Source organism: Panthera onca, chromosome B2, assembly GCF_046562875.1.
Source record: "Panthera onca isolate mPanOnc1 chromosome B2, mPanOnc1 haplotype 2, whole genome shotgun sequence".
Taxonomy (NCBI): Eukaryota; Metazoa; Chordata; class Mammalia; order Carnivora; family Felidae; genus Panthera; species Panthera onca.
Genome location: NC_138343.1, coordinates 146,059,817 through 146,082,071, shown reverse-complemented (window position 1 = coordinate 146,082,071; position 22,255 = coordinate 146,059,817). Strand labels below are relative to the sequence as shown.

Below are 22,255 nucleotides of genomic sequence, written 5' to 3'. Positions count from 1 at the left end.
GCAGTAAAACATTACACATTTTGTTTCGAAAAGAGTCTAAAAATTCCTTGTGCGGTAAAAGAGGTCTCGGATTAAAATGTCCTATTCTGCTGTCTACCCAGACCACGTATTTGAGACTTATCAGTCGCAAGAATAACAAAAGCAAAATGTCCCAAACAGGTCACCAGGGGGGCATTTACTGAAAGGATATGGATATTCAGTGTTTATAGGTTCCTCCTGGTTTCTGATGCCAAAGCATTAATCTCTTTTACTATACGGTTTTACCACCTTGGATAACATAATTTATGCACAAGTTTGGCTTTAATGCATTTTGATATACAGAGAAATGGTCATTTTTGTTAATTTTATGTCACTGATTTTATTGAATCGTGTACTGATCGTAGCATCTGATTAACACCATGTGTCCGATCCAGTTAAGCACTCAAAAAGTTGACTGCAGAGCTAATACTCATCGATAGGAGTAACAATGAGAGCAGGACAGACAGGATTCCTGATGGGATCCTTCCTAGTGTCTTTGATCTAGCGTTTGATTTTTAAAGCCACTGGCATATGATTTGGTACTACAATAAACTTCGCCGATATACAGCCCACTGACTCTCCCCTGGCATTGGTCTTCATTTCATTACCACGATTCCTCAAGAAATTCTCATAGGGAAAATACGTAGTAATTCAGACTGAAAAGGAAAGAGAGCCGACTGGGCGGAAGAATCGGAAGGCATTCCTCCCCCACCTGCCGAGATGGGTCATTGTGACAAGATCACCCAACTCTCAGAGAATCGGTAGCTCCAGAGGGTAAGACAGACTCCACAGGGAGTTACTTCCATTGTCTTTGGGTCTAGGAGGATGACGAATGAAACAATACTTAAGAAATGGGACTGGGCATGGTAACCAACTTTGTTTTTCAAGTTCGTAAATTATTTAAATTTACGTGGTTTTTTTTTTTTTTTTTTGTCCTTTTGATTAGCGCCACTCAATTCGATGCTGAAAGTATACTCTCTGATGTCAGGGGATACAGAGGCCAAGAAAGACTGAGCCTTCCCAGGGTTACCCTTAGTAACACGCACTCTTGCTGGCTACAGTCATTGCGTATTTGCGTGGATTTGGAGTTCTGTAGACGCAGATAGCACACGTGTATTCCAGTAGTCAGAGCAAGTTATGCCCCCCGGAAATTACTTTGCACTAGTTGTAGTTCAGATACAATCTATGCTGCATGATTCAACAACTCTTCTTTGCCATGAAGTCTCTAGAACGGAGCTAAGGATGCCGGTGGAGTCCTTCGGAGGCTGCACGCAACAAGCAGTTTGGAAAAATTCGGGTGAACACCTCTTTGAAGGGGTCAAGATATATACAAGGGCTTTTTGGTATTTATTAGCTTAAGGGTATACAGGTAATTGGTGGAGCCCACATCGTGGTGTTTTCTTGGATAGTATAAGACCTCTTTGTCAAGTGCTCACAGAGAATTCAGTGAAAAGGAATGCCCTTTGGAATATAGCAAAATAAAACTTAAACTACCTTTTTTCTTTTTCGCTTTTATTCTTTTTCGCTTTTATTATAAGCTCCAAGAGTACTCGGAGGGAGGTATCTAATTCATTTTAGAACTGGCACTGATAGGGGCGCCTGGGTGGCTCAGGTCGCGATCTCACAGTTTATGGGCTCAAATCACCACCCGCCATCCCACCCCCCCCCCCCACCGACCCCCTGTGCTGATGGTGTGGGGCCTGCTTGGGATTTGCTCTCTCCCTCTCAAAAATAAGTAAACGTTAAAAAAAGGAATCAGCACTGGTAATTTAGTGATGACAGACTACTTCCGGATGTGATACCAAACTCTTCTTTGACTTAAAAATCAACTTCACTGCTAAATAGCCCCCTAAACCTATGCTTGAACAGTTCAGGGTGGGGCATTTGTGGGTTTGATTTCTGAGTCTGTTTTTGTTCCCACATTCCGGTTTGGATCTCAGATTCTTAGGTAGGCGTTTTCACACGCCCCCCACCCGCCAACTTCAAGTTTTCAGTTTTCCCACCATCCAGAACTCTTAAAAGTTTAAGCTTTGAACAATTTTTGAGTGCCTTTTTACCTCACCGAGAAAACAATGGGCAAAAGCATCATTTATTAATAGAAGTCATTTAATTAGAATGTATTCAAGGCAACTTTCCGCTTGCACTACTAATCTGTTTTAATTCTATAGACAAAAATTTAAAATACTGTGGTAAGAGCAGCTGTCAAAATCCAGGTTTCAAGCACAGCCATGTTACTTCATTCATTCCCAACCTTGAGAGAAGTTCTAAGTAAATGAGCGATCCTGAAATTTTTAGTATCAACTCCAAAAGTTCTGCAGGAAAACACTTGTGGATTCATCTGCAAATGTCTTCTTCTCTTAGTATTTTGATCTTAACCATTCTTTCCCACAATTCTCCTTAGTATCCAGTTAAGTAACCAGAGTATAAGTAATATCATAACAGGAGCATACATTAAGAAAACACAATAGTGACTTCTCATCCTAATTTTGAGATGTTCTTTGAAACGGTTGCATAGCACATACATACAAATAAGCATTTTTATGATGGTTTGTACTCTATATACTTCACAAAGTAGCATTTAACTGGAATACTTGAATTTTAATATACACTCTCTGGAAAAATGTGATCATACGAGCACTAATATTTTCTTTCAGACGTGGGATATTTTTAACACAATTTTTAAATGTCCCATTAGTTCAACTGCCTTCTAACAAGAACACAGAGTTACTATAAAGAGGTAGCTGATAATTACAAGAATTTACATTAGGAAGGAAAGCCTAATGTCATCTACTCCCTTCACTCACTTAATAGAAATTCCTTCCCTAATTAAATATTAATGTAACATGTATAAATTATGAGACTAATAATTTCTTATTCACTTAGAAACCTACTCATCTGACTGTTCCAGGAAGAAAACCATTAAAACGTGCTCTACAAATTACACCTTTTGAGAAGCTAGTCTGATGGAAGGCAGAATTACTATTCTGGATCGAGAGAGGCAAGCACAGATACTCACAGGAACCAGAGAGTTGAGGGAAACAATTAAAGCAAGACAGGATCAAGCAAATCCAGTCAGGTGCGCTACCAAACTGGGGAAGAGTTCGGTTTAAGGGGAGTAACAAAATTGTTCAGCTTCAGCTTGATGGCTACGATGTGAAAATGCAGCCTTCAGCATTCTGGAGATTTCGATTTTTGAAGCGCAGATCTTGTGAAAAGATTTTTTTTTTTTTTTTTTTTAATCTGACCTTTAGACTTTAAATGCCGGAAGGCAATTAAAACAGTAGCAACGACACTGTCCAGGCCGAATCAGACGCGGTCTGCGGGCGCTGGCACGGATCTTGTGCTCCGTATCTTACCTCCGCCGGCTACTTTTCTACGTGTGGGGAAAACGTACTGCCCAAGAAGACTAAGGTTCTAGTGATCAGAAAGGAGGGAAAGAAATCTGGAGAGCCTATGGATAATTAAGAACTGGGAAACTGCAGGTACAGGGGAGCCCTAAGACTTGGATGTCGGGATGAAATCTCAAAGGTTCCAAACTACTGGAAGCCAATTTTTAATTTTTTTTTTTTTAACCAATTCTGCTCTGTTGAAGAAACTGATGACACTAGTCCTTTTCGTGTAGCCGACAAGACCAAGATTTGGTGAGCATTCCTTTACTCTTTACGTCTAAAAACTACAAATTGTGCCTGTGTTTCTCAGAAATGAGAACCACTCCAGATGCACACCCAACTGAGAAATACTGTTGAGTCTGTTCATTGATTTCCTTTTCTTAATCACGGAAATCAAGGCAAGTACGGCCACCGGGTAAGTGGCAGGGGCTCCAGGTCAGATTCCTTTTTTTTTTTTTTTTTTTCAAATAGTGGTAACAGCGACAACAATTACAAATGAAAATGTGCCTTCTCTGTCGTGATGTTTACGTGTTGGAAGGGGCGTGGACAGCGTTTTCAGCTGCGGTTGGTTTGAGGATGAAGCACACGCACTTTTTCCAGTCGGTTTATTGCACTTCGCGTACAGTCATACGTGGTTCTCCATTCACATGGGATTCGAGAAGGCTATTCAAACTTTCTCTCTGTAGACAACTTCCACAAGCAAACTTCTAAATGTCTTACACACACCACTACAGTATAAACCATACAAGATGCATTTGGTAGTCAAAACTCAGTAATAGCAGTTTAAAAATATATGTAAGTTTTTGTTGTTGTTGTTGTTTTACTCTGGGAGCTGAGATTTCCCTACGAGGTGATGTCCTTTGCCAAGAAGGGACAGCAAAATCATAAGCGATGCGAAATCAACGTTGTGTTCCTAGTTGCTGCACCTGCCACCCACCCACCTCTAATAGGAGTTAATTCTTCCTTCTCTCCCGCCCCTGGCAATTAGTGCAGCAGAAATACAGAAAGGAGAATACTATGCTTAGGTGAACCAGTTTGATTCAGCATTGAGGACCAGGTATGCATATGATTTTAAGTCTCTTTGTTAACAAAGCCACTTCAATTTTTTATGAAAGAAACCACACACGAAATCACATGTGTGTGCCACAGGAATATTTCTAAAAGTATCTGCCTATAAAATGAGACAATTTTTCTGTTTTAAATAAAGGTGTTCAGGGATTTGTGACAATGTTAAAAAAATGACCTTAGGTACTTCTTAGAAAGCCTGTGAGTCGGAGTTTTGAGAGTAATTTTTGCTATTTAATAAAAGATTCTAACTGAGCAATACATTTCATTCTACTAAAACTCACTTGCTACAAATGCTGTAATAGCTCATTGTCACCAAGGAGTAGAGACAGACATTTTATCCCAAACAAGCAAACAAAAGCCAAAACACCTGGAGAAACCCTGAACTGTCGTAGGTGATACGCAAGGATTAGACTTCACTGGGAAAGAAAAGATTCTTGATCTGGTTGTGAGCAATTTCATTTAAACCTACGGCCTGCTTTCGGTGCACCAGAAAACGTACAGCATCCGTATGTACGTATGCACGTGTGTATGTTTAGAAAACCTTAACTACCTGTTTGGCGTATAAATATACACATCTTGCCTTTGTGGACAGTGTGATTCAACGGCTCTTCCGGGAGGGCTCTACTCTGACAGAGCTACTGCACTAGGTAGGGTGGGTGTACGCATCTCCTCTCGCGCCACGTTCTTCCCGACATTTTGCCTAAGAAAAACATGCTTACCTACTAAGTGCATTAATTGTGCCAACTTCTCAACTGAAAGCTTAACTTTCAGTTGTTTTGCCACATGATAGTATAAAGGACTCTAGTGTTTTATCGTTCCAAGAATTGGGCAGTTTCGTTTTTAATGCTACTGCAGCTTGTATAAAAAAATGGGATTTCTACTGTGTTCACCTTTTATAGTTTTTTACAACTTTTCCAACTTAAAAGGTGACCGTACAACATACGTACACATGAAGTACCATTAACGGAAAATGAGATGAGACTGCATTCATAGGCTTCAGACAACGACAGTGAGTTGCAGAGAAATTCATCAATTTGAATGACGTGGTACCATGATGACTTCTAGATTAGCAGCTTGACAGACATCTTCCAATTTTTACAAAATAACGTGTGAACTGTATGGCAAGAACTTTTACAGATGGTAGCCTATTAAAGCTCTGTCTACCTAATAATAATATACACCCTGCCCCTCCCCCCCCACCCCCCCACCCCGCACGCCAAATCAGAGAAACAGCTGTATTTGTTTGCTCCAAAGGACTACCTCTAGGATGACTAAATCAGCTAATCTGTGTAATTTATGTATATATACTATGGGAATATATAAATATGGGAATACTTTGACAGTCTGATTGGTTAATAGCATATTGGTATAGTTAGGTCTTTTGTAACATGTAACTCGTTTCAGCCCCACGTTTTAGAACTTTAAAATAAATAAGATGTAATTTACAAAAATAAGCCATTATTTACAAACATAAAAATTCATCCTGAGAATTTATTATCCAGGAGAACAGTTTCACAGAAGAGGAAATAACCAGTATCTGTGAAATAAAAATGTACCTCAAGAGTTAAAACTAAAGAATTTGTAAGCGGAGGTCAATTTACCTAAGTTGCAGCCAAGAAAAGCATGAAGATATTTAATGAATCTTAAATCGACTTGCATGCAAGAAATGATCTTTAGATTTCTCATAAGCCGATGTCATTCTCCCTAAACTTGTTGTATTCATAGAGTATTCTGGCTGTATTCTGGAAGAGGGAGGGAGGGAGGGAGGGGGAGGGGGGGGAGAGAGAGAGAGAGAGAGAGAGAGAGAGAGAGAGAGAGAGAGAGAGAAAGAACACGCCCGAGGAGAGCTCAATGGTTTGTTCGGTCTCCTGTCTCACCACGGGTGATGAGGGGAGAGAGGCAGGGTGCGTGGTCATTACCAATGGCTCACTTTAAACTGTCCTAAGGAACGGACCTCCTCTACCTTTGGCTTTTACCTGGTTGAGCACCCCTCCCTGCCCCAATGGGAACAGTGGCTAACACAGTTCAACACTTTCTAAAAGAAAAATGTCCAGTTAAAACACAAATGTGAAGAAAGGCAAAACCTCATCAGATCCTTTGCTTTATAATGTGAAGCAAAAAAATCACCTACTTATAGAAATTGAAAGAAATGGTTCAACAAAGAATCAAACTGGTTGTTCGGGGTATATCATCACAATGAGTCTCTTTACTCTTTATGCTGTGAGCAGACAGGGATTATTTTGGAGAAGGAAAAATAAGAAAGTGTGGAATTAGTAATGCAAGAGGCTGAAAGGCAAGTGGCAAGACTAGAAGACTGCCTCAAACCAACGCTACTTTGTTCCCGTCTCTACTGGCACCTACCCCCATGGTAAAAGGCCAGAATAACCGAAGCCGATTTTAACAGTAGTGTGCGTAATTGTAGGCTGACAAACAACATAAAAACAAGTCACGCTAGGTTATCTGTGGTCACGTTCTTCAGGGTTAGTCCAGTAACTCAAGACTTTACATTCTTTTGTCTTTATTTGTTTATTTTAATTATTAAACACGTAAAGGTTAATAAACAGACATAGTCCAGAGTTAGTAGGTTGGTATTATAACATTTATTAAAATAATGCTATGGGTTAATAGAAACAGCAAAGAACCAAAGAATTAAAATGCAAGCTATGTAAAATCCCAACTAAAACCCAAAAGTGTCTAATGTATTCATTCATTAGCTAAACTAAAAGCCCAAGAAAGACAAGACACCCAATATAATAAAGTACTGCAAAACAAGTGGCAATTTTCAGTTATCAAAATTGTGGATTCTGCATTTTGTATCCTTTTCTCAATCAAGAAAAAAATTCTTTTTGAATGTTATATAACATACATATAAAACAAGATAGAAAAATACATTATAAACTTGTAACAATGGCTGTAAATACATTATCTTACATGTTTCTCATAGGCAATAGGTTGGTTATGATACATACACAGCATGAAACTACTAAGATAATAAAGAATTGACAAAAATACATGTCGGCTGTACGGTAACATACAAGCGACACTCCCATCTACCCACGCTAAAAAATTACATAATACTGTCAGAAAAGAAGTCTTAAAAACTACATATTTTAATAAGAAATAAATTCAATAAAGAATGATAATACTGAGAACCAAGGCATTCAGAGATTTCAAAAGTCATGCTTTTTTTTCAGTTGATCCAAAATTTTATCAACTAAGTTTCCAAAAGTTTGTTCAGAGCCAACATTACTTATAAACGTCACACATTTATCCCATACATTTACTTTCTTCCCCATAAAAGACCTTTGATAAACATCTAAAATGTCCAGGTGTAACACAGTTGAGATGAGACTGGGTCAAATACTGGTACTGGTTTTAAACTACTGTCACCTCAAGTGTTCGAGTGTCGCAAATTTATTCAACCAACCAACCAAGATAGAAATCAAAATGGCACAGCATATATCGTGAATAAATCAAAACGACTGTATGTGTAACAGAAAGACAAAGCAGTGGCACAAGAAACCAACGCTAGCTGAATACAAAACAATGAATGTCTATTGCATAGTAAATGAACTGAAAACGGTTTCCAAGTGAGACAAGATGATGGAGGTCACCACGAAGGTGCTTACTGAGCTCACTGCTGACCTTTGACTGTGAAGCTGTGAAGGGATGCGGGAGGGAGTGAGCCGATGAGCTGGGGATCCACTGCCACTTGAAATCTGCCACATCTGATACTGAGCAGTTATGGACGATTTACTCAAGTGTTCGGACGTGGTCGGTCGGGCTCTGCACACAAACCGTTTCAACTACGAAACTGAAATTCGTGAGAAACTGGAAGCTTAAAGTCACATGTGGTTGAGCATTTACATGCACAGTGATGCCAGTTGTTTTAAAGTGAAAACAAACAAACAGGTGTGTGTGGGGGGGGGGGCGGGGGAGGGGTGGGAGGGGCCGCTTGGGTCACTAAAAGCCACCAAAGAAACAGACCACCCAAGTAATCGGGTAGGGTAGAAAGAAGTCTGGTTAAATTTGGGCCATTAAAAAATACTGTTATCCTGAAGGAAAATCACAAAGATTCATTTTTTGTGAAAAAGTCTAAGAATACTATTTATCTCCAATTTAGTAAGAAAAAATTCAGCACACCCCTCCTTCTCTGAATAAAATAAAGTTCTAATTTTGTCTGCAAATTGATGTTCCAATCACAGATAAGTTTCATCTTAGAACCTGTTGGGCTAACTTTAAATATCACAGTAACCAAGAGCACTCAGTAATGATTTTAAAAGAATGATGTTTGAAAACTTACTCGTCAGGCATTAGAAAAGTTATCAAATTTTTCACAGTATCAGATTTGGCAAATTTGTATCAAGGTACGTGGCAAAAATCATATAATTCAAACCATCAACTCATTGGTCTCCCCTCAAATCTTCTTTCACATACTGGGCGGGCGACTGAGTAAACATGCATTAACTTGTATTCTGAGGGAGGAGCTGATCTTACAAGACACTTGACTAAATGACCATGAAGGAAAATAAGGCACTTTCTTTTCTTTAGACTTATTCCAATACTTAAAAAATAAAAAAGAAAGACAAAAAGGCTCTTTTGGTCTTTTGTTTCTTGACAACCACCAGAAAAAATCATTTAATGAAATAAAGGGTTTCTTTGTTCTTTTTCTTTTTTTTTTTTATAACACTTGAAAGTATAAAATGCTACATTTCCAAAAATATATATATTTTTTTCTGCACCAGCACCCTTGTATAGTAAAAGTATCTACTTTTTGTTCATTTGTTTCAATGCACTACACTTTTATCTACAATTTCATTACATGTATACAGCAAATAGGCAAGCATGGCTTTTACATCCTTAATGATTTTTGTTTTTTTCTATACAGGGAGGTTTAAAAAAAATATTTGAACAGTTTGCCCAGTAATGTGACACATAATGCATGTACCTTGTTCTCGTATATTTTTTAAAGGAGGTTGTAAAATAAAGGTTCAGTAATTTTAACTCAGATATTTATCTTTTTAAAAATAGTGTTGCAGTTTTTGTTCTTTGCATTACTTCTCAAAATTCCTTGTCAGGCTGATCTCTCATGGCACACTGCTAATACTTCCAATTTTGGCAGGCAATATAAAAAAGGCTGCAACTTCTGCCCTTTGAGGGCACTGTAGTGACTAAACAGCGTATCAAATTTTGAATACTTTTTGAAGTCACTTCACCAATGGCGTCCCTGACCAAAGGTCCATGCATGATGCATCATCACACGGTACATTCAGAGAGCTGTGCTCGCTATGAGAAGAAGGTTCCTACAAGTCTCTCACAGTAACTGCCTCTGTCACTGAGTAGTTAAGGGCCATCTGTCTCCCCTTCTGAAGTGAGGCCTTCTTACCGTTCGCTTAGGGTAGGACGTGAAAAGATGATCAGTGCTGTGGGATGAATTGGGCCTTATTGCTTTACTACTATTCAGTGCAGGTTCTAGAACCACTTTCACCCAAACAGAAAGAAAAACCAAAAGCTGAGTCGGAGGACAACAATTTCTTTGTCTTTTGTTTGGTTAGATGGTAAGACGAACGGACAAGTGCCTCAGCTCGCTGCACTGACGACAGGCAAGCAAAGGCGATTACCAGTTAACTGATCAGCAGGCAGGCATGGTCAGGTCATCATTGGGTGAAGAGTTCAGAGGTCAGAAGGTCATAGGTTAGTTGCCGGTGGCGGCTGGGTGGTTAGAAACAAAAAACAAAACAAAACAAAACAAAAAAAAAAAAAAAACAAAAAAAAAAAAACAAAAAAAAAAAAAGAAAAGAAAAGATAGAGAAGAGATTAGTTTCAGCTAGTGACGGCTTAATGACAACATGAAAAACTAATCACAACTAATAAAAAAAAAGCATGTTTAATTCTGACAAACTGATTGACACCATCTACAGAATACAATAAAAATCATGACAGTTTCATATCATGATTTGAACAAATGAAGGAGAGCCCACTCCCACCAAAAAAAACAAAAACAAAAACTGGTTAACAAGAAAAAATAGAAATAAAATACAACTAACAACTAATAGTTAGTAGCAGTCAATGGAGGAAACTGGAGAACAACAACAATGAATAGGTTTGATAAACAGAATTTTGAAACAGTCAGTGCAGTTATCAGTATCTGACTGCTATTAAGCATTAGTATTCTCTCAGAGGCAAGCATTAAAGCAACTATTAATGATGGATGTGATTATTAATAACTGATGATCAACAGAAATGAATCTAAGGAAATTTAAATTCCTATGAACAATTTGGTTCAACATAAACTCTGGGCCAAACAAGGTTTCTTTTGTTCAATAAATGTTTATTGCTTTTTCAATTATTCTATTTACAAACAACATGGAATTTCTTGGCCTTATGATACAAAGCAATACTAAACTGTAGTCTAGCGGTGGAGGCAACGTCATGGGAACCAGAAAAAGGCCAGGCCTTTCGCACCAGCCAGCACTTTCCAGTTGAAAATACTATTTTACACATATAGAACACTTATAAAATGCACTGGCATGTAAACACTGTAAAATCCTGCCATTTAAAATTCTATACTCAAAAAGCTCTAAGTACATCAAAAAATAGAAGAAATTTCTAATTGATACCAATAAGGCATTTTAAAACTACAAACAGCTTTCTTTATTCAATTTCAAAGCTAATACTCTGCAAATACAATAAAATCTGACATTTCATATACATTCCTGCTTTATATTTTATATTTTAAAAGAAGCCACCTGTAAATACTATTTTCTTTTGCAAAATAACAAACAGAACAAAAAAAAATTAAAAAAATTACAGTAAAACACAAAGTAGTTCTCAAGTGGAAAGTTATCGTGCCCAGTGTCCTCGAGTTGTTCCTTCCTTATAATCAACCTCTGTCACATTCTGCTTCCCCAAACTTGGTCCACTTAACAGTAGTATGATTTTTAAGACTCATTCAACAGCTTAATTATTTCTACTCTATTCTGAGGTTTGAGAGAATTTTCTGTACTGTTGCCATTGTGACTAAGGCAGAGGAGATGCGAATGAAAAACTATTCAGTGCGAAGGTAGACTCCGTGCCACTCCATAAATCGAGACCCAGTGGGTATAACGTTCACAGAGTTATTTGAAATAATCTATATAATGGACTGGTTTACTTTCATGTAACAAAAATGCTTTCTAGAGTCTATCATTTAGGATAGTTTATAAATACTACAAAAATACTGTATCTTCAATGGGACCAAATCTTCCCTGAATTTCTTAAAAATAAGTGGAATTTTATTCAAAAAAAAACTTGCTATTCCAAAATTAAAGAAGAAAATAAATATTTAACAAGATGTAGTCATACCACTTCATAGTCACTCCCAAAATACAGAATCTTAAAGCATTTTTGATATTACTTAAGATTTTGATTAAAATTGTATTAAGTTTCTTATACAAATTATGTAAATGGTTTTTATAAAATCATTACTCGGAAAAACTCTGATTATGTTTTTTTGTGTGGAAGAAACAAAGCAAACTACCACTTCTATGCACACCAGAACATCTAGAACACGTCCTCTGCCAAGTCCTGGCCTCCCACAGTACACACAGGTGTGTCCACCGTGCAAAATCACTTATGGTTCACTACGACTAACAAGTCAGTTGGTCTTTTACAGGCTTCAAATTCAGTTTTGAAACAGGTGTCGAAGTGGGTTTATTTTTAGTAAAGAACTACATATTTGTCAACCATGCAGTACTCTAAATGCATATATAAAATTACATGGTTATACGTCCAAGGGCTGAGTTTCCTTGCATTAAAAGTGAATGTTTATATTAATCTTCCCTTCAAAAAGAAAAAAAAAAAAAAAAAAAAAAAAAAAAAAAAAAAAAACCTCAAAAATAGAGAAAACAGTAGTATCATAAAATAATTTAAATGAAGGACTTCAGACATCTCCCTTAGACCCAATGAGTGCATACAGTGATCATAACAGCAGTATACAAGTATTCTGTTATTTAAAGGAAAAAAAAAAGAAAAAAAAAAAAGGTAGCTTTTCGGTTTGCTGACATTGCATTTTCAATAAAAGTGAGAAGACTAATCACAAACACCTATAACTACAAAAGAGCCATGCATGGAATGTGATGTCATTTCCAAGTACTATAAAATCTTCTTAATATTTTTTTTGCCATCTCAAGGCACTGGAGCACTGAGTCACCAATAATTACTGTGTTAAAACAAAATTACGAGAAACCTCCTAAAAGGGGCAGGCAGGGAAAGGTTAATAGAAGAAAAACTACTTAAAAACACTCTTTCAAACTATTGCAGACATTAACAATGTGAAAAAGACTTCAGATTATTCACGGGATTATTGGGTTTCTTTCGATCTAAAGTGACTTTTAAAAGCAAGGTCCTCCTTCACGAGGAGACTCGTTCTGCAAGAAGGGGGCACACAGGGGCAGTGCACACCTCCACGGTGTCCTACTGTCACAGGTCATCACTGAGCTTGGAGCTTGGGGACTATTTATTTCATTCACTGAATAATCGTTAAGTAACATACGTATACGTTAAAAGTCTTCAATTCAAGGCTCTTTGAATTATGTCTGATGCTAAAGAAGTATCATCAATGTCTTTGGAAAGTATTTTATTCTGACGTGGACAACAGTTGTGTCCAATGTTTATCATCAGTATTCAAGAGAACCATGTGAAGCAGGTAGGTCGTTCTTAAATTCATAGAAGGTGTAGGACAGGAGTGGATAAATCCCTCACTTTTCCCACTAGTATGAGAGACTTCGATCAAATTAATTAGTAAGTAATACATGTGCGACAGAAGCTCTTCAAAGATCTTTTTCTACCTTGCTTCAGATTCTTACCTTGTGATGACACACTAAGAAAACAATTCAATGTCAATAAACCGAAAATAACACTCCTCAATAAACATAAATAATTTATAAAAGGGTCCAAGGGCATATATAGGACACAAATTGCAAGTGTTGAAAAGGAGAAAAATGAAGACTTATTTTCCAGTCACAGGTTAGTCAAAAAAGATATTCAAAAGCTGGATTCATGTCTCCATAGACCTTCAAGAGATAGTTTACCTTCGGATAATATATTTTAGCAGCAAATGACAAAAATCAAAGGATCCATTTTGGCAAGAGAATGTAAGAATAAGAGGGAACTGATTTTCTCACTCATAAAAACTCCAACCGCATCAAAGTTATCGTCACAGTCCTAAGTACTTGGCATGCACATCCTCATGTTTACACAGTGGCTCAAGTATCTTAATAAAAAGGAAAATGGAAACTAAATCTTCAGTTTTCTCCACAAGGACACAGGAGGCATATATTCCTTTACTTCTCTCATTAAAGCACCATCCGCTCAGTTCATTTTGCAAAACCAACCCAAAATTTCACAACAATTACAAGGTATATTTTAGCAAAAGTTATTACTGAAAAATAATTAAGGCAACATCAAAATTTAATACCTCCCCACATGGACCAATTCATGTTTTAGTAGGAATAAATCACAGTACATACTAATATAGGACTTAATAAGTTAAAATATGAAGGGAACACAAAAAAAAAAAAAGGAAAGGGAAAGAAAGGAGGGGAGGGGGAGGGGGAGCGGAGAGGGGAGAGGGGAGAGAGAAGAGAGGGGAGAGACAGGAGAGAGGAGAGAGGAGACAGGAGAGAGAGAAGAAAGGGAGGAGGGAGGAGGGAGGAGGGAGGAGGGAGGAGGGAGGAGGGAGGAGGGAGGAGGGAGGAGGGAGGAGGGAGGAGGGAGGAGGGAGGAGAGAGGAGAGAGGAGAGAGGAGAGAGGAGAGAGGAGAGAGAGGAGAGAGAGGAGAGAGAGGAGAGAGGAGAGAGGAGAGAGGAGAGAGGAGAGAGGAGAGAGGAGAGGAAAAGGAGAGGAAAGAATCCCAACCCTTAAATCTGTCAACTATGACAAATTAATTTAGAAAAAGAAAAGACACGGTGTGCAGGTAAGCAGTTATATTTTTCCATCAGGTGTGGTGTTGCAAATTTTACGGACACCCAGCGCATTTCTTATAAACAAGAACTGCAGAACTAAACTAACCTCGGTCTGCGGTCACAATCCTTTGGTAAGGATGGACTCGCATATCGTGCCTTCGAACTTTAGTAGCCACCGCACCTAGTTAAATTGCAATTACCAAGACAAAGTTAGAAAACATTCACAAGGGAAAAGAAAACAAACATTAAACAGCAGGTTTATCAAAATGGATTTCAAAGGTTCATTTTACTACAAAAGTTTCCTTTTAAGAAACATGTTAAGGCACAGTAGTTTTAAAATTAACCGTAATATGTTGCGTATATATGCGTCTATTAATATTGCATTCATCTCAAACATCTTGGCCTTAACCTGTTTTACGCATTCATTCACAATCCCAAGGTACAGTGTTTCGTGAACTCTAGGAGATCCAAACATATTTCAGCTTTACTAGTCACATATTCACTGAAGTGCCTTTCTCGCAGCAGGACCACTTCAATAATGCCATGCTTAATACTGAGAATTATTTGCTAACCTTAAGACCGCTTCCAGAGTTTATCGCTTAAAAAGGTTTAAAAGCAATTCTTACAGCCTACAGATTGTGGTTCGAAACTCTGAGTCAATAAGTATGAACTGCAATGAATTAGGTGATTAGTAAAGCAAACAGTGTAGTGCCCTTAGCAGTCAGTACACTATACACTCCTTTATGAATCACCGTTACTTTGTAAGATTACAGACTAAACCAAATTAATAACATACTTTTACTTTCTATCAGTGTGCAAAAAGTGCAAGTGAGTCACTGACTGCTAGGCTAAGCTCCCCCCCCACCCCCCCGGAGGCTGCTGAGACTAAGCATTTGTTAAATTCAGATCTGATGAGGGTTCAGTTAAGACCGTTCTTGAATTCTTAGCCTTTCGTTGGGAAAGCCATACCTAAAGATAAAAGGAAGGGAATTAAAAATTAGTCATCAATGAAGACTTGATGCTAATACCAATCTCCTCACTACCACCAACACACATGTCTGCATCTGTTTTGAAGGGCACTGCTTATTTTAAAATAATAGGATGTGAAACTTGATATATATCATGCATGTTATCTGTGTGCAAATTTATTATAACTTAGCAATTTGAAATAGTTTTCTCAGTTCTCCAAGTGGTCAATATCATGTTTTACTGCTTAGGTGGCAAAGCGAGAAGGAAGACTCTGAATGGATTTTGGTCACTTAGTACTCATTATTATTCATTTTACGAAGGCCAATTAGGTATCTGTATATTTTGCTTTTAATTTTGTCAGTCTAATAATTAAGTATTATAAATAAAAATTTCCCAACACAACAAAAAACACATTGCTTTAAAATGAGAGACTGCAGTGCCTCTTGCTGTTTCTAAGCAGTAAACTGGTCCATCACCCCTTCTTGCGTTTTAGATAAACTAATCTTGTACGAGTATAATTGCACGAGGCAAAATCAGCAAGATCTTGCACCGAGTGCTGGAACAGCAGCTGGTGGCTCAGAGTGCCAGCCCTGCAGGAAGCAACAAACTCCTCGAACAGACGCTGTGCGTGCAGCAGAGAGGAGCTCTGAGACTAAAGGAGCAGGCGTGGGGCCGCGGGACAGAGCGTTAACAGAAAGGAAAACGTAAACAGGTTACATGTTACATGTTATTTTAAAAATGCTTCAAGAAATGTGCAACAGAAAACAAGCCTCTCGTCAACAGCTCTATCTATAGTATAATTCTGACCTAAGGTACTTTATACAACGATTTAGAGATAAACGGAAACCATGTACAATCAAATGTATTTGCTCATGAAACAGAAGGCACCTGAGTGCGTGCACACACACAGATAACATACAGAGCATCGTGGCTTTCTTTAATTGAACAATGAAGTTTCAAGTTTAAATCTTAGTGTCCGGGTTCATGAAAGACTTTCAAATTTTTATAAATCATTATTAATGCTGGAAAAAAACCCCAGAACTTAAAAGATCAAAGTCCTACGAGTCCACAGCATGCATGCGGCACCAAGGTCACATACAATTCAAGAAAAAAAAGTATTCAAATTCTGTCTGGTAAAACAAAGGGGCAGCACGGAAAGAGTTTGTCCCACATTGACTGGTCGTGTTATAACAGCTGCTGTATTCTAGTCCTTCATCCAGCAAGTCAATGGGCTGAAATATCAGGCATGACTGGCATTTCAATCCACTCTATAAAAAAAAGGCATCAGTAATGTCTTTTTCAAGTACACCACTTTTTGTTCATGTAAAACCAAGCGTTCATAGTATGATCTTAATTTCTGCCTCAAATGTGCTCCTAAAACAGTGACTTGGTATTTACTCATCAATTCCATACTGTACTACAGAAAGTAGGAGCTTCTCGTATGTTTAACATTAACTAGAACTTCAACAAAAGAGAAAACCTGAGGAAACCTGAAGAATCCAACCAGCTGACCTGGTCCTTTTCATATTTTAAGCGATCACAAATATTAGAAAACACACAGACAATAACAGCAGTTTTTCAAAGACCTCAAAATATTTTCACACGGAATTTTAAAATTTAGCTGACAACTTAAATACATCTCTGAGACGGAAGGACTCCAACTGTGGGCAGTGGAGCCAACGGAGGGGACGGGCCAAACTCAGAATGACCTCACCGTGAATGTCAACCGTGAAAAGTATTTTCTGTTTAACGTGGATCTCAGTTACCAATGAGAATCTGAGCAAACTTAATAAGATGCGGTTATTTTAAGAGGGGACCATTAAGAGAGGCTGAAATAAAGACAAACTTTAGGCTTCAGTCTTCCTAATGGCAACTTGTCTCGCCTCGCTAAAATGGAGACAACCGCTTCCAAGTCTGAGGCACAAATGCTATGCAGAAAACTACTGCTGACCGCACAGGGAGAACAACTTACCTAATACACCACTAGGTTCAATAGGATACTCAAGGATTGATGTAGCTGGCGCCAGCGTGTAGGGGTACTCGTAGGGTGTGTAGATTAAGCCAGCCTCGGGCCCCGGAGGAACTATTGCAGCAGTTGGGTGAGGAGTTCCGTTTGGCATGACAGCGGTCTGTATTTGTCTGATCAAAGGCATTATGGTAGGGCCAGCTGGCGTAGGAGTACGCAGGGCAGCTGGTGGGAGAACAGGCGCAGGCCCAGTGATAATCCTCGGAGCAGCCTGGGCTGTCGCTGCAAGAGAAAAGGCAAGGGCTGCTACAGTAAGCAAAGAAATGTAGGAGGAAGTACAGAGATAGCAGTATAAAATATGGAAAATGAGAGGGAAGTAGGAAAAAGAAAGGAAAAGCAGGAAAGAAGAAAAATAAAAGGAAATCATTAGTACATGCGCTGATCACACAAAATGCCAAAGCACACCGATCAAATGCAAACGGCTTCCCCTTTCCCAGTGTGATTAAGAATAAATGTGCAAAAATTAACAAGCCACTATAAAAAACAACAAAAAGAACGCGACCATTAAAATAGGTTACATTTAGTTCATATATTCGATATATCTATGGTTTTAAGATACCGTGAGACTAAAGGTACATGCAAAAGCACATGGAAACACTCGCATTAAAAGAGGTTAAAAAATATTTTGCAATCGGGAGTCCACAGAAATACAGTTTGGTATACTTCTAGAGTAGCTTAAGTTTCAAATTAAAACAGGGATTTTTACTGTATTATGCTCGTCAACAAACTACTTTCATATAAATTTCCTGCATCTGTACGAATTCATATAAATTTCCTGCATCTGTACGAATTTAACTTCTTCATAGAGAAAGCAATACGCAAAACGTCCCATTCCTAAATATATGATTGTTAATGACATACTCATTCTCGTGAATAAATTAAAGCCAATCATTTGTAAAGCAACCGCTTCCGACCCACTAAACTGCCTATGCTCTGGCAAGCTGGCTAGGACTTTAAAATCCTACTTTAAAAAAAAATAAAAAGCCAGTAATTTAAATAGGAGATTATGTTCCTAAGACATGTCGAGTTTAGATCGCCTCAAAATGAAAAAAAGCAGCCCTCTTTAAAGTTTATGAAAGCATGCACAAATATATCGAAAGGAAAAGTGGGGTTGAAAACACTATCACCTACTGCTCTCTGTGAACTCACATATGAAATCAACAGAGAAAAATACCGCAGGAACAAGCAAGCGAGGTAACAGGACAGAATTCGACAGAAGGGTCACTGCTTTCAGATACGCTCCAAATCAGCTTTTTTTCAAAAAGAAGTTTTGAAAACTTTCTGTCTTTTGCACCAATGTGACAAAATAAGCTAGAAGCCTGACATGTATACTCAACAGAATAGGAAACGTCCTGAAACTCTCAACTTTGGAAGCTGAAATTTCATCAAAACGAGAACATTTATAAACCCGAAACCCAGACACGCCGGCGGAAGATTAGAAGAGAGCGTCCTCGATTCACGAAAGCAGTCAAAGCGGGACTGCCGGTCCCCTATCAAGCGACACGGGTTTCGACTCTTCACTCCGGAGCAGTGTTCATGCGCGGCGCCGCCCGGCGGAGCAAGGTCTACGCACCAAAGGGCGGAGACGGCTGTGGCCCTGGACCCCAGTCTCTCGCTTACGTGATTTGACGTTGGCGTCCCGGTAGGTGCCGTTCAGAATTGCAAGCTCCATCAGTTGCATCTTCTTCAGGCTGTCTTCCCCCTCGGCCTGCGCACGGAAAACACAAGAGCAGTAAGAAGTGAAGACGCCCGCGGACATCGCAGCCGCACCTGCTCCCCAGCCTTGAAACGGGCAGTGCGTGCCTACAGCCGCCTGCTTCAACTGGGAAAAGGACAACAAACATACAAACAACCAGGGAGCCAAAAGGTGCCGATATACCGACGCGCAGGATACTCGCAACTGCCACTACCTACATTCCTACTTGGAAATGTCTTACACGAACTACACCGATTTTATTAAAGCTTCCTTAAAAAGCAAGAAGTAACGATGTTAATTAAGATTAAATATGGTATATTTATTCTCTTTGGCATCTATCATTTTACAGAAGATTCAAAAACTCCAATGTGCTCATTAAAGAGAAAAGAAAACCAATCCATAAAAAACAAACATCCCCGTCCCCAACTGGGATTCTTAAACATATAACATTTGATTGTGGTATTCATGCAAGAGGATTTTAATTTTCCAAAAAGGAAAATTTAATAAAATCATAACCACAAGAACTTCTACAAGCTGAATACATATTCTTCTCTCTCATGCTCACGACATCCCTCTCTCCCCTCAATTAGTACATACTTAAGTACATCTTCAGGGCCACCATAAGATGCACTGTCCGAGTCACGACACATCTAAATGTAAAAGCTTTCCATCACTATGTGATGGTAACAGGCATAAACCAGGATGGTCTTGGACCATCAAACTGTTTGGCCATCCCACTTACCGTGGATGTGCCCCACCCTTTCCATTTACCGTTGTCACCCTTGTTCTCGTCGATATTGTTGTTATTACCGAAACTACTACCATATTACGTTAAGGGTATCTGTTCTTCAAACAATCTATACAATGGTAAGATCAAATGCACAAAAACAACTTTTCTACTTATGTTCCTTAACATTTTCATGTCTTGAAACCCTTTCACAGTTTCTTACTATCTAAAAATATAAACCAATGAAGCTATCTATGATCTGGGCCCAAATTGTCTTCTCAAGTTAAAGCAATTAACCTTCTACTATTTTGTACATGTTATCTCATGCTACAAATCCCTGGTATGAGTCTCTGTGCATATTCCTATTGCCTCCACCTTGAATGTCCTTCAGGACTCCATTCCATCCCCCTTCTTTCGAAATTCTACTTAATCTCGGCAAACTTCAACCTAAATGCTACCTTCTCAAAGGGCCATCCTTAGATTATAAGGCTTCTACCTTGATTTATAGTTTCATGGACATCACCACTACCAAAGTAAACTCCTTGGGAACACAGTCTATTTCTTACTTCTCATTGCCTATATTCATATTCCCATTCACCTTATCCTTTAAGTTATTTTTGCTAGGACATATATTTCTAGATGATTGGTAAGAAAAATTTTTATTTCCAAACCTCAAATATCTAAATCCTACAGGATAGATATTAGCTACCGTAAAAGAAAGCAGATGAAGGTAGAAATGGAACTATATGCTACTCACATATTTTATGCATTACCTAAGCTTCAGAATATTTAAAAAAGAAAGCAACCCAATGACACATTTTTTCTGACTTGGTTCAGGACAGGAGCAAGGCCAGATGACAAGCTTCTCTGTCCTTTTCTACTGCAATCAATGATACACAAAACTCTGTCCTTGGCACTAAGGCAGCAAAGGGGATACTATCATTTATAGTAAACAGAACTGCCAAAATGGCTTTTAATAAACCACAAAGAATTAAAGAGAAAGATGAGTGAAACCATGATGAAGACAAAGTTTAATGTGTCACCGCCAACTTTTCAAAAACCTACGTTGCAGGAGAAAACAGAGAAGATAGTCTTGAACGCTTGTGGAATTACTATTCCTTGACCCCTATGAACTTGTACAAAGATGAGTGAGAAAAAAAGTGAAGTAACAGGATTTCTTTAAAGCCACAGCAATTACTTTAATGATAAAAATAAGTAAGCACCATCAATGAAAGGGACAAATTAGAAATCCATCATCTAACTCAAACTCCTTAAACCTGTTCCCTGAAAACTAGTAATATTAAAAATTAAAACTCACCAAGTCATTTCAAATTTAAATCTATAGATAACAGAATACCAGAAGTATATAAATTACACTCTACATAAAAAAAAAAAAAAGCAATAGGTGTACCTTCAGTGACTTGACTGTGAGAAAAGAGTACATGTTTGAAAACGCCAGCAAGTAAGAGGTAGAAATAAAGACGGAAGAAGTGATGAGACATAATGTCTCATACAGAGAGCTCTGTACAGAGAAGAGGTACTCAAGCGCATGTTTTCACTCCACTGTTCCTTTTAGAAAGTGATAGAAGCATACTCATTAGCTGGTGATGCAGTGTCAAACAGAGGAGAAAGGTCACGGAAGAAATACACACGTGTACCTCAGGGTCCGTGCGTACGTGTGTGTGCCTTTTGCAGGGTGCGGGCTGCTGAAAAGCATACAGTGTCGTCAGCAGAGGCCTGCCCCCCTCCCCCCGCACACACCCCGCCCAGGAGGAGAATAAAAACTGGAGCAGCACAGCTTCACGAGGCAGCAGCAACGGAGTATGCCACGGTGCCACGGTGCCACGGTGCCACGGCTGGAGGCCACAGAGACGTACAAGTTACGCGTGACAGTGTGCACGCTGGATTACATCGCATTATGGCAGGTCCGCTAACACTCCCGGCAGAGCACAGAATCTCGCCGGCAAAGCTACAATTTACACCCACTGGTCTCGCTCCAGAACGAGCCGCACTCACTCCGGTGTCTTCACCGCTTCTCCCCACGCCGCCCCCCATTCTGTACCCACAGAGCCAGCCCAACGCTGTGTCCTAAGAGTTTGCAGAGTTCGTTACAGAATTACTCTCACACAGAAGTGCGATTTCAACCTTCGTGGCCTGGTTTTGTCGGCGAAACTTGGCACTGTATACCTGCCTGAGTGCTGCTGAAGGTGTAGGCCGTCTCTCAAATTAAGGTCAGAGAAGACAACGTGTTGGTTTCTTAGGTAATTTCACTTAGTCTTTTTCTCTTGTCCAGCGGCCCTGTTCTAGAGCTTCTACCGGCCACGCTTCATGCCAGGAGTTTATGAGACGTTTCCTCTTCTCTCCAAGACAGAAGCTAACCAAATAGGGCATCCTAAAATCATACATCTTAACTCTAGA

The 22,255-nt window shown here is 38.9% G+C and overlaps 1 protein-coding gene across 6 annotated transcripts in view; it reads right to left on the bottom strand.

Annotated features, from left to right (window-relative positions):
- Positions 1 to 7,056: 7,056 nt before the first annotated feature.
- QKI (QKI, KH domain containing RNA binding) overlaps positions 7,057 to 22,255 on the bottom strand; it is a 154,108-nt gene continuing 138,909 nt past the window's right edge. Inside the window, exons 5-8 of one of the 6 annotated variants that reach the window (XR_013555851.2) lie at positions 19,035 to 19,122; positions 17,361 to 17,660; positions 14,526 to 16,656; positions 7,057 to 10,187 (exon numbers count right to left, since the gene is read on the bottom strand). Coding sequence is in view for 3 of the 6 variants with exons in the window: in XM_078447550.2 (XP_078303676.1) it covers positions 10,171 to 10,187; positions 14,526 to 14,600; positions 17,361 to 17,660; positions 19,035 to 19,122 (480 nt within the window). In the remaining 3 variants the exon portion in view is untranslated. The remainder of the gene's footprint in view (positions 10,188 to 14,525; positions 16,657 to 17,360; positions 17,661 to 19,034; positions 19,123 to 22,255) is intronic. The other 5 variants (XR_013555852.2, XR_013555850.2, XM_078447550.2 and 2 more) reach the window with 5 other exon arrangements.